Here is a 13,627-nt window from a genome sequence, read left to right on the forward strand (position 1 = left end):
ACAGTTGGTGAAATGCTATAAATGTCAAAATCCCCAGTTCTGGCTGCATAATGAAGGAAGGTAAATTTAGATTTTTTTTCCAGAGTGAGGGAAAAAAAAAGAGCATTTAATTGAACAATTCTCCTCTATTAGATTAAGAGCTTTTAATTTTATATTTAATTGCTTAAAATACATTTTAATACAAGATTTATTATATCAATAGCTCTAAGAAAAAATTATTGGTATGGTATAAAGTACTTAATTGTATCCTAGCAACTGTTAAGCTAAAATATTTTCAATTTATGCAAGACAGGTGCCGTGCATATCAATAAGTATTCCCTGTTAGACAAATTTATACTTAGACAAGATTCTCCCTCATGAAAAAAATTAAAACAGTGTAAAACTAAGGGCTAAACTGTTCTTCACAGACTAGATGACAGGGTCAATGAGAGCTAGGACAGTCAGAGAGAGCTTCACGGAGAAGACTGGGGGCCAGGTCTGAATAAATGGAGGTTTAGGCAGGAGGAAAAGAAACTGTAAAGACAGAAAGGACAGCATGAGTAAAGGCCAAGAAAAGGTGAAATCAGCCAATTAACTCAGAGGATAAAACCCAACAGCAGGGAGATAAAAATTATGTCCACACAGTAACTTGTAAATGAATGTTCACAGCAGCATTATTAACAGCCCAAAGGTGGGAATAACCCAAAGGCCCATCAACTGATGAATGGATGAATGGCTTAGCCACATAACGTGCTGTTCGACAATAAACAGAAATGGAAGTACTGATATGCGCTATAACATGGATGAACCTCGAAAATGTTACGTCAAATGAGAAAAGCTAATCACAAAGGACCACATACTGTGTGATTCCATTTATATGAAATACCCAGAATAGGCACATCTACAGAGACAGAGATTAGACTGGTGGTTGCTGGGGCTGAGGGAGATGGGGGCCATGGGTGATGGCTAAGGGATGCAGGGTTTTCCTTCGTGGGTGATGGAGATGCTCTACAATTGACTGTGGTGCCAAGTGCACGACTCTCTGAATATACAAGGAGAGATTCGACTACACATTTTAAATGGGTGAATTCTACGATATGTGAATTATCTCAATAGTTTTCTTAAAAATACAATGGCAGGATCTATATAATTTTCTTAATTTTCTATTTTGGGTGTACATACTATACACGATCTGAGTATCTCTATGCTTTTACAATATATCTAAAATGAAAAGAAAATGAAGGCAATGCCTAACTTCAACTGGTTTGTATAATGACCTTTCTGCACAAGTTATTCTGAAATCCATGAAATAAATATCCACAGATACTATATCCATTCACGAAAGTGAAGATGAAAAATGACAATTTTATGGAACATTCCATTAAACATTATCCTCTGATTTTATCTGGCTTGCTTCATCATGGTAGTAGGGATATCACTAAAAAATACTGTTCAATAGAAAAAAAAGTCTCTCAACTTCTGTGAGGAATCATGCACAATTCTCAACTTTCCTGAGGGTAAACATTGTAAGAAAAAATATATAATGCAAACGGCAGAATGAAAGTCAGAGTTTAAGAAACAAGTGCATCATAAAGATAACAAAATTGTAATAAATTTACTTGTAACGAAAATACAAAAGAAAGCCGTCCAAGAAAATTAGTGTCCTAAAACACTTTATCCTATACATTAAGTATTGACACGTTAAATTTCATACATACCTGACTGGTGACTTGACGTAATTTTTTCTTTAAATCCTGTGCCTCATCTTCTAAATTAGTACGATAACGTGACGTGACCTCCAGTGAAGCCTCTGACATAGATTGCTTTTTTAGGGTATCAGCCAGTTCTTGTTGAAGTTGTCTCACAAGTGCCTAATAAGATACTCTGTCACTGATTTTATAAATTACCTTATTATTAAGTTATGTTAATAATAGATAACTCCAACATACGTACTTTGAAAACTATCACCAGAGACATCAATTCGTCTCCTTCTTCTCGTATGTGCACCTTCCTGCTCACTGAATTTGGTTTAAGACACAGAAGGTGTTACCCTCCGGCCTTATCGCTATTAAGTTACTTAGACAATGGATTCAGTCCCGCTATCCACTCCCTGCCCTTCCCGATCAATTTGCAGAGCTTGAGGACCTCCTCAAGTCTCAGAAAGAAATGGGTGTGTAGGTGGGACAAGTGGTGGGAACATCTTCCCTCTTCTCTACTGGAGGCTTCGATTAACTTCAGAGATCCTCACATATTCAATCCAGTGCTCAATAGATTCCTATCTCAGAATTAAAATGAGGTCATTCCCATTTTAATTCCTAGAATTAAAATGAGACCTTCAGGGCCTCCCTCTGCCTCCCGATGGCAGCCCCTATGACCCTGTCCCCCACTCTATTCCTGCTACTCATGAATCTGTCACCCCTCACTAGTCTGAAAATGGGAGTCCAATGTCAAATTAATAAGTCACAGAGAGCTACAATTCTCTTTGTATTGGACAAATTTATATCCAAATGATAGTAACTGAGCCTTGAAATGAGAATTATGAGCAAATTATTTGTAAAAATGTTCCAAGTAAATTATAAATAGAAGTGGGAAGATTAAATCAAGTATAGTTTTGCTAAAGCTCACTACTTTAATCCCAAATTATGATTTAATGAAAAGTAGATGCCTTTAAAGAGTTGAGAGGTCATAAGAATACATGGTTTGAGGCTGAACTATTTCCCAAATTAATTCTAATTGACATGAATAAAAATAAAATTATATCAACTAAAAAGTTATGACAAGCTACTGAAGGAAAAGTACTATGAGATACGGCATCGACACATCAGTTCATCTGGGAAATCTGGAATTGACTGTCAAGGTAATACACGCAACTGAATCTTAATTTCAAAATAATTCATTTTAGATCTGAGCGTTTCATTTATCTGCTTCATCGTGATACTAAAATGTGACATAAAGATTAAAATTATTATCTTAGCAGTAGAAGAGTAAGTTACTAATACCTGTCTATACCCATTAACAATTTATAACTTAATCTCTTAAAATTTCATAGGTGACACAATGTCTCTACTCAAAGTAAAGCACCTCTCAGGTCTAATTCTTTATTTGCTGGATACAAGGTATGCTTTTAGGCTGATTTACAGTCTATAGATTTATAGTCTATATATTTTTATATTCAACTAGATTCAACATTTAGCCATAATCAAAATCACTTTGAATTTTCTTTCAGGAAGTCTGAGAATTATTTCTCTTCTTGGATACTTACTTCTCTTTCTGTTTTCTCATTTTCATACTGATACATTCTCTCTTTTAAATGATTACATTCATTGATTAACTCCTTGTTTCTTTCCTCCAGCATCAGACCTTGTTTTTCACTTTCAGCTTGAAGTTTTTTCACAATATCCTGAAACTGGTCTTGGATGTTAATTACTGTCTTCTCTTTACTGTCGGCTTTGTTTTGCGCGTCATCCAGTTGCTGTCTGAGCAACATGTTTTCACTCTGGAGTTGAGATAATCTCTCTTCTAAGGATTCCTGCTTTCCAATGTATTTATTCACTTTGCCTTGTTCGCTTTGATACATGTGTTCAATTTCCTTCTTTTGACACTGTGCTTGGCTTAGGTCTCTCTGTACACGTTCTAACATCAAAGTCTTTTCTCTGAGAGCATCCCTCGTGTGATGGAGCTGGGTTTCTAGGCTATTGAATTTACTTTCAGCTTTAGAAAGTTGCTGGGAAAGCATCTCATTGTTATCGTTCAGGTTAGACACATCAAAATTCATTTTGTCCTGCAAGCGTAACCACTCATCTCTTGCTCTCTGGAAGGCAAGTTCCAGGTCTCTTTTTGATATCTGACTTTGCTGGTGATCATGTATGGCGGTAGCCAGTCTAGAACGGTAGGATTCCACTTCTGTTTCCAGTCTTTCTTTGCTTTGTTTTTCATTCTCCAGCTTAGAGTTTAGCATTGTATTCTCAGCTGTCAGAACATTAAGCTGTCCAGTATATTGGAATGTTGTCTTTGTTAATGTTTCCTCATTCAGTTTTATTGTCTTTTGAAGATCATCATTCTTTTCTTTTACAATTTCAATGTCCTCAAAATATTTCTTTTCCTTTTCCTGGTTCTGACATTTTATTGTGTCTATTTCCAGTCTTAGCATGGCAACTTCATCCTGCAAGATGTGGTTTTTATGTAACAGATCTTTTTCTTTTTCAGGACTATTGGACACCTAAGTGAAACAGAGGAGATTTTTAGCTAGTACTCAATAAATTGACATTTCATGATTTCCTCTGAAAGACTAACCTATATGTTTATACAATGAAAAGGCTGCAATAAGTGGATATCCAACTGGAAAAAATAAGGTTGGATACAAACCTCAGACTTCTTACAAGCAGAAATCTTCAAAAGTTCAAAAATTTAATTAAAGACAATGAATCCACGAAAGCAAAAAAGAAACCACAAGAGAATTCTTAAGAAGCTCAGAATTGGAAAGGCCTTTCTCTAAATTATAACAAACCCAGAAGGCTTAAAATAAATGACTAATAAATCTGACTACACTTAAAAATTGCATCTGATGTGATATATTTATACAATGGAATACTACTCAGCCATAAAAAAGAATGAAATAATGCCATTTGCAGCAACATGGATGGACCTAGAGACTATCATACTAAGTGAAGTAAGCCAGACAGAAAGACAAATATCATATGATATCGCTTATACATGGAATCTAAAAAAATGATACAAATAAACTTATTTACAAAACAGAGAGACTCACAGACATAGAAAACAAACTTATGGTTACTAAAGGGGAAAGAGGGGGAGGGATTCATTAGGAGGTTGGGATTAATATATACACACTACTATATAAAAAACAGATAACCAACAATGACCTACTGTGTAGCACAGGGAACTACACTCAATATTTGGAAAAAGAATCTATAAAGGTATATATATATATATATATATATATATATATATATATATATATATATATATATAAAAAACTGAATCACTGTGCTGTATACCTGAAACTAACACAATATTGTAAATCAACTATACTTCAATAAAAAATAAAATAAAATACCACCCGCTAGCTTAAAAAAAATTTGCTCATCTGCTATCTAACCTATACAGCTACCCTATAGTAAAAGCCTTAGCTCTGTATATATTTCGACAGATTAAATTTCCTAAAAAATTTTTTTCCTGGGCTTCCCTGGTGGCGCAGTGGTTGAGAGTCCGCCTGCCGATGCAGCGGACACGGGTTCGTGCCCCGGTCCGGGAAGATCCCACATGCCGCGGAGCGGCTGGGCCCGTGAGCCATGGCCGCTGAGCCTGCGCGTCCGGAGCCTGTGCTCCGCAACAGGAGAGGCCACAACAGTGAGAGGCCCGCGTACCGCGCAAAAAAAAAAAAAAGTTTTTACAACTAATGTTGCAGCTTTTACGATACTGAAAAATTGTAAATGATGTAAAAATGTCATTGATGGGGTACTGGTTAAAGAAATGACAGTGAAACCAAGAACAGACTCTGATTTAGACACTGAAAATGATGAGGTGCATAGTGATTGACATGTTCACTCCAAAGCAGAGGGCAAGATCGTATTCAGTGCTGGGATTTGGTTGGGTAGTGTGGTCGATGGTGGAGCACACATGGTCTTCCCTGCCTAAACCACCATCAGGGTGCAGACTTTTCTAGATGGTAGCAATAGTTTTGAGATTATGAAAAGTTCATCAGTTCCTATGGAAAATATTAAAAGCCTCTCCTTGGATGAGGCTATCGTATGTCACTGCTTGACTGTTGCAGACAAATGGATTTGAATTAAAAATACTACTTGAATTAAATTTAATTAAAGATAATTCAATTATGTTTGGATTAAAAATATTAAATATTCAATGGACGAGAAACGTCACCTCCCCCAAAATATACTTAAATAGGTTTTAAATATCCTCTATACTGTCTGTGATGTATAGTATTGGTTTTTAAAATATATACATATACAGATACATACACACAAATATTTGAAAATGATTAAAGAAAATACCTCAGAATTCATTTCCTTATTAGTCATTTCTATCTCCTTTTGTTTGGCAAGGTGATTGGTCAGGATTCCATCTTGTAAAATTCTGGCATTCCGCTCTCGAGAAAGCTGCCTCTGAGTGTCATTTCGCTCTTCTACAACCTGGAGACACATTTCATGAGGTTTTTGGTCTCATACCATTAAAAAAAAAAAGTCAAAAGCTTAAGAGCAGAATTTAAAAAAAACTGTTAAAAGGAAGTAGCCTTTTTAAATAAACACAAGGATCTTTATCCCACATGAATAACTTAAGATTTTAATTTAAATGACTGCTAAACTTATCACAGAGCAAAAATACAGGGAGATATAGTATTGTGAAAGAAAATCTTTTCACAAAGCGTTTAACTAGTTCCATCACAGTCTCAAAGCAATTTAGCCTGTATTTTAACATAAAAAAGCCAAAATTAACACATAGATTGGAATTAAGAATATTACTTTCGAATGGACCAAAAATGCCAATCATTATGTTAATCATTAAGCTCAATTTACCTTCCATTCCTCCATTCAGAAAACATACACAGAGCATGTATTAGAAGCTAAGAATGGCAAGAAATTAATAATTTAAGCTATAAATGTCATAGTTCATATTTAGGATGAGATAACACTTTTTATTTGTTTTAAACCTAAATAATATATATTAAATCAAAGAGATATTACAAATAATACTGATGAAATACTGTTGGAAATTTGAAATTTTCACCAAAGATTAATTTACCTGATTCAGATTATTTCTCACAGTCCTCAGTTCCGTGTCTAGTGCTCTGAGATTGAGTTCAAGTTGTTGTTTCATTTCAACTTCTTTACTGTATTGCTCTTCTTTTCTTCTTAACTGCTCCCTAATTTTTTCATATAACATGTCAGCATTTCTTCTCTTCTCTTCTTCTTGTTTTAGGGTGAATCTGCAGTTAAATATGTTTACCTTAAAATGTGTTTTGTTAGAAAATAAAAAGTTCATTTTATGATCTGGCTCTTCACCCGCTGATTTACTATCCTAATGAAATTTCTGTTCTCCAGTTTTTTTTTTTCCTTTCTAGGTCTCATATTTTTAATTTCTCACTTCAATCTCTTCATAAAGATATATATACTTGAAAGGTAGCAATGAAAAAACATTCTGCCACTTAAGTAAGATTTAGTCCACAGTAACTCTGGTGAATAGTGTAGGAAAGAAATTTTGAAATTATTCAGTGAAGTTAGGTCGAAAATTACCCTGTTTTCCACACTGTCATAATTACTCCTCCTTTAGGACAGACAATTTAGTTACTAATTAAAAAGAGAAGCTGTTGTTTAGAAAAAAGTTCATAAGTTCACTAGAAATAAAATTTCAACTTCATAAAATACTACAGGTACCCCTAAATGACTTACAGTGTCAGATAAAAATCTGCAGATGTCTTTTACAGAACACATATCTTCAGACACTAATCCAAGACTAGGCTAGGGAATCTAATATCTGTTGCCCCACACTTTTTATGTTTCTTCTTTTGCAACATTTTCAACTTGTTGATTATTATCTATTTAATAAATAATTTTAAATCCCGTAAGGCAGGATCCATATTAATTAATTAAACAATAGAGAGTATTTTGTGCTTTCAGTACAAACCTTTGAACTAATTTTATCTCTGTATGAAAGAGATATTGAATAAACTAATCAGTAATCACCTTCCATTTTTATCTTTTATTTCATCCATGCATATGTTAAGAATAAAACTGCAAAATTTTTTAAAAAAATTTTGTCTTGAGAAAAATGGCCATTTCATACTTCTGTGGGTGGGAGTGTAAAGTAATATAAACTTTCTGGAGAACAATTTAGAAACATGGATCAAAGACCTTTTTTAAAAGTTCTCATACTTTAACCAAATAACACAATATTAAAGAATTTATTCAAAATAAATAATCAGAAATGTAGAAATGAATTTATAGAAGAGACGTTCCTTGTAGCATTAAATATAATACAGAAAAATGAAAAACAACTGAAATTCAATTTGTTAATAATGACTATAATTCAAAAAGACACAAGCACCTCAATGTTCACTGCAGCACTATTTACAATAGCCAGGTCATGGAAGCAACGTAAATGCCCATCAACAGACGAATGGATAAAGAAGATGTGGCACATACATACAATGGAATATTACTGAGCCATAAAAAGGGACGAAATTGGGTCATTTGTTGAGACATGGATGGATCTAGAGACTGTCATACAGAGTGAAGTAAGTCAGAAAGAGAAAAACAAATATCGTATATTAACACATATATGTGGAATCTAGAAAAATGGTACAGGTGAACTGGTTTGCAAGGCAGAAATAGAGACACAGATGTAGAGAACAAACGTATGGACACCAAGAGGGGAAAGCAGGGGGGTGGGATGAACTGGGAGCTTGGGATTGACATGTATACACTAATATGTATAAAATGGATAACTAATAAGAACCTGCTGTATAAAAAAATAAATAAAATTTAAAAAAAGAGAGATTACAAAAAAAATGAGGCTTCATATGGAGGACTTCTGTATGGCCATGAAAATGATGATTTGGAAATATATACATTAAATTATTAGTAGAAGTATCCACTGTTAAGAACTTGCTGTATTATTTCCAAGAATTTCACACTCCACAATACTAATGAAGTTTTCTCCCCTGTAAAATACCAGCAGGTAACTTAGCAATTATAAAACTTCCCGTAGTATTAAAGTAAATACACATCTGTAGTATTACAGTAAATAAAAACAGTTCAAATATTTCTTTAAAACCACGATGTTCAATACCTCAAGCTGCAGAGCTCTTGTTCCCACTGCACTTTTTGATGCTCTAACTGTGATTTCATTTCTTTTGTTTCTGATAGCTCCTTTTGTAGCCCACTAACCTTACTTTCCATTTTTTTATTTTTTCCTGTAAGTAGTTCACATTGATTTTTTTTAAGTTCTATTAATCTTTCATATGAAAGAACTGCATCCTGAATTTTCAATAAGCTAACAGAATCTGCATTAGGAAGAAAACAAAGATAGAAATAAAATATATGAGTAATTTTTGTGTATAAAGCACTGTGCATTTTCACCTTCACTCATCCATACATTGAACAAATACATTTTTTTTTTTTTGGCTATGCCGCACAGCATGCGGGATCTTAATTCCCTGACCAGGAATTCAAGTGGCTAAATATACAATGCCCCAAAGAGGTGGAGGAAAGAGACAGAAAAAAGATATTTGAAGAAAAGAATGGCCAACAACTTTCTAAACTTAATGAAAACTACACTCCCACAGATCCAGGAGGATCTGGCAAGGAGAGAAGAAGTGGAAGTAAGCTGTTTTGTAATATTCTTATCCTATATATGATGTGGTACAATATTACTTGAAGGTGGACTGTGATAACCCTAAGTAAAATACTGTAAACCCTAAAGCAACCATTAAAATAGTGAAACAAAAGAGTTACAGTTAATAAACCAAAAAAACAAAAAAGAAATAAAACTACATCATAAAAATTACTCGATTAATCTAAAAGACAGCAGAAAAAGAAAAGGGGAACAAAGAACAGATGGGATAAACAGAAATCAAACAGCATAATGACAGATTCAAACCTACTGTATCAATAATCACATTAAGTGAAAATGGTCTGAAAACCTCAATTAAAAAGCAGATTGTCAGGGACTTCACTGGTGGCGCAGTGGTCAAGAATCCACCTGCCAATGCAGGGGACACAGGTTCGAGCCCTGGTCCTCCCACATGTCATGGAGTAACTAAACCCATGCGCCACAACTACTGAGCCCACATGCCACAATTACTGAAGCCCATGGGCCTACAGCCTGTGCTCCACAGCAAGAGAAGCCACCGCAATGAGAAGCCTGCGCACCACAACGAAGAGTAGCCCCCACTCGTCGTAACTAGAGAAAGCCCGTGTGCAGCAATGAAGACCCAACACAGCCAAAAATAAATAAATTAATTAAATTTTAAGAAAAAGCAGATTGTCAGACTGGATCAAAAAGCAAACCCCAACTGTATGCCACCTACAAGAAATGCACTTTAAACACACAGACATAAATTTGTAATAAGGTTAGAAATAAGATATACCACACAACAAACAAACAAACAAACAAAAAAGATATACCACACTAACATGTGACAAAACAAAGCTAAGCTAAGACTGGCTATATTAATACCAAACAAAGTAGACTTCAGAGCAAAAAACATTATCAGCAATAGACAAGGTCATTCATAATGATAAGAGTGTCAATTAATAAGAAGCATAACAACCCTAAACGTTTATGTGCCTAATAACTTCAAAATATATGAAGCAAAACTTGAGAGAACTGCAAAGAAAAATAGACAAATCCACAATTACTGTCTGAGATTTCAATACCCCTCAATGAGTAAGTGATAGAAAGAGCAGGCAGAAAATCAGCAAGGATACTGTAGACTTGAACACCACCATTCTTTTCAAGTAGTCATGGAACACTTACCAAAAAAAGACTGTTTTCTGGGTTATAAAATAAAGGAGTAAGTCAAAAGGATTTAAGTCATACAAAGTATGTTCTCTGACCACAAAGCAATCAAATTGGAAATCAAGAACAAAAATATTTCTGGAAAATACTCCAATATTTGAAAACTAAATAACACACATCTAAATAACCCTTGGATTAAAGAGGTAATGAAAAGAGGAATTACAAAGTATTTTGAACTGAATAAAAATGAAAACATAATATATTACAATTTGTGGAATGCTGCTTACTTGCATGAAAATTTATAGCACTGAATGTCTATATTAGAAAAGAAGGTCTCAAATCAATAACCTTGGCTTCCAACATAAAAATCCAGAAAAAGAGCAAATTAGGGGACTTCCCTGATGCTTCAGTGGTTAAGGATCTGCCTTCCAATCCAGGGGACGTGGGTTCGATTCCTGGTCGGGGAACTAAAACCCCACATGCCATGGGGCAACTAAGCCCGCCCGCTGCAACTACTGAACACGCAAGCCACAACTAGAGAGTCAGCATGCCGCAACTACAGAGCCCACACATGCTGGAGCCCACACCCCATTTGGAGTGTCACAAATACTAAGCCCACATGCCACAACTAGAGAGAGAAGCCCACACGCTGCAACGAAAGATCCCACGTGCCGCAACTAAGACCCAACGCAGCCAAAAATAAAATAAAATAAATAAATATTTTTTTAAAAAGAGCAAAGTAAACCCAAAGCAAGCAAAAGAAAGGAAATAAAAAACATCAAAGAAAAAATCAATGAGAAAAAACAAAACAAACAAAACAAAAAAGACATGGAAAAATCAATGAGGGACTCCCCTGGTGGCACAATGGTTAAGAATCCACCTGCCAATGCAAGGGACACGGGTTTGATCCCTGGTCCAGGAAGATCCCACATGCCTCAGAGCAACCAAGCCTGTGTGCCAAAACTACTGAGCCTGCATTCTAGCGCCCGCAAGCCACAACTACTGAGCCCGCGTGCCACAACTACTGAAGCCCATACACCTAGAACCCATGCTCCACAACAAGAGAAGCCACAGCAATGAGAAGCCTGCACACTGCATGAAGAGTAGCCCCCACTCGCCACAACTAGAGAAAGCCTGCACACAGCAACGAAGACCCAACAGAGCCAAAAATAAATAAATAAATAAATAAATATTAAAAAAATCAGTGAAACCAAATATATTCAGAAGATGAATAAAAGTGATAAACCTCTAGCCAGGCTGATAATGAAAAAAAAAAAGAGAGAAGGCACAAATTACCAATTTCACAGAAATGAGTAATGAGAAATTACTACAGATTCCATAGATATTAAAAGACTGACAGTAATATTATGAACATTATGTAAATAAATTTGGCAACTCAGATGAAGTGGGTAAATTCCTTGAGAGAGGGAAATTACCAAAGCTCAACCAAGAAAGAACAAATAAACTAAATAGCCCTATATCTAAAAAAGAAACTAAAGTCCTAGTTAAAGACCTTCCCACAAAGAAAATTCCAGGCCCAAGTGGCTACACTGGTGAATTCTACCAAATATTACAACAGTATACACAAAAAGGCTTTATATTTATCCCATGGTCCTACCTTTACACTCCATGCCAAGTTGTTCAATTAGCAACATGGAATTCTTATAATTAGAGTAAAGCATCTGGCAATCCTCAAAAGCTGTTTCAGATGACTGAGTTAAGTCATCAAGGTCATCCATAGAATCAATTTGCTCTTTGACCTACAAATAAAAAATACTATTTCACAATGTCCCCAAAATATTTATAAAATATACTAAGTGTACAGAGATGATAAATATCTCTTTATTAAAGCAAAAACACAGATACTTTTTAAAAGAACAGATTTTTATCAAAGGGATAATTTTATCAACAGTGTTTCTAAATTATTTTTTCAAAGTAAATGTCTCTACAACAAAGGAAGATTTTTTATTTTTCCACTATACCTTTTACAAAGTAATTTTTTACTACAGGATAATATTTTTTATAATTAATTGTTTACTCTACCTTGTTCTTTTCGTTAGATGTTTCCTTTGCAGCCCTAAAAAAACAAACGATTCTTTTCAGGCAAACATTAAATACTTAAAATGCAAAGAATACCTAAACCTATTGCTTTTTACATAAAATCTTTGCATTGGTAATTAATTTTCTATAAAAGAGATTAAACAATAAACAGAAACAGTAACATTAAAGGACAAAGAAAATATACCATAATAATATTAACAAAGCATTAAATTAGATCAAGCTGACAATCAAAGGAAAAGGAAAAGCATAATGTTACTTGCATTATTTGACAGGAAGAAATATACCAGGGTTTTTTGTTATTGTCATTTTCAATAAAAACTAACTTTATGGCACTAAAACCTATTTGGAAAGTATTAAGTCCTTATATGAAAGAAACTCTTTTTTTTAGTAATCATGATATTAGCTTTTTGAGGACTTACTATGTAACTGCTATGCATTATTATAAGCACCTTACATGTCTTAAAGGCATTTTAATCCTCACAACAATTCTGGGAGAGAGGTAATACATTAGGTCCTTTACACAGGAAGAAATGGAGCACAGAAAGGCTAAGTAACTTGCCCAAGCCCCTACAGCAGATCAGCAGCAGACCCAGAATTCAAACCCAGGAAATCTGGCTTCAACACTTGTGTTTCACAATATGATGAGAAGGTAATATTTATTTTTAAGTGTTTTTAAGTAATATGATAGAAAATGAATCTGTATTATTATTCCATGTCTAGTTATAACTATAAATAATAATTTCTGAATCTTACACATATTTTTTAAAAATAAAAAGGTTTTAGACCTAGGCAATATTGGAATTCTATTTTCAATAAAGATTTGCTTTTGTAAAGAAATTCATCAACAGGCATTCATTCACCCATTCAGCTGTTTATTCATGCATTCAACATATACTTAGCGCACAATACATGTTAATGACACTTTTAGTATAGGAAGCATGACTTTTGTAATTTAGAACTTTATAATCCAAAAGTAATAATCTGTGATAGATTGTTAATAGTTTTTTTTTCTATCGAATATAAACAAAATCTTACCCTTTTCCCTGGAATCTAAACCACTATGAAGTTAACATAATCTGTTTTAGAGTAC

The 13,627-nt window shown here is 34.3% G+C and overlaps 1 protein-coding gene across 15 annotated transcripts in view; it reads right to left on the minus strand.

Annotated features, from left to right (window-relative positions):
- ANKRD26 (ankyrin repeat domain containing 26) overlaps window positions 1–13,627 on the minus strand; it is a 92,271-nt gene that overhangs the window by 25,127 nt on the left and 53,517 nt on the right. For all 15 annotated transcript variants that reach the window (XM_073801568.1, XM_073801566.1, XM_019933276.3 and 12 more), the window contains 7 exons: window positions 12,520–12,553; window positions 12,095–12,236; window positions 8,806–9,019; window positions 6,760–6,943; window positions 6,012–6,149; window positions 3,242–4,198; window positions 1,698–1,850 (listed from right to left, as the gene is read on the minus strand). In XM_073801568.1, the coding sequence (XP_073657669.1) occupies window positions 1,698–1,850; window positions 3,242–4,198; window positions 6,012–6,149; window positions 6,760–6,943; window positions 8,806–9,019; window positions 12,095–12,236; window positions 12,520–12,553 (1,822 nt within the window). The remainder of the gene's footprint in view (window positions 1–1,697; window positions 1,851–3,241; window positions 4,199–6,011; window positions 6,150–6,759; window positions 6,944–8,805; window positions 9,020–12,094; window positions 12,237–12,519; window positions 12,554–13,627) is intronic.

The sequence above is a fragment of the Tursiops truncatus genome, chromosome 2 (genome assembly GCF_011762595.2).
Source record: "Tursiops truncatus isolate mTurTru1 chromosome 2, mTurTru1.mat.Y, whole genome shotgun sequence".
In the NCBI taxonomy this organism is placed as follows: Eukaryota; Metazoa; Chordata; class Mammalia; order Artiodactyla; family Delphinidae; genus Tursiops; species Tursiops truncatus.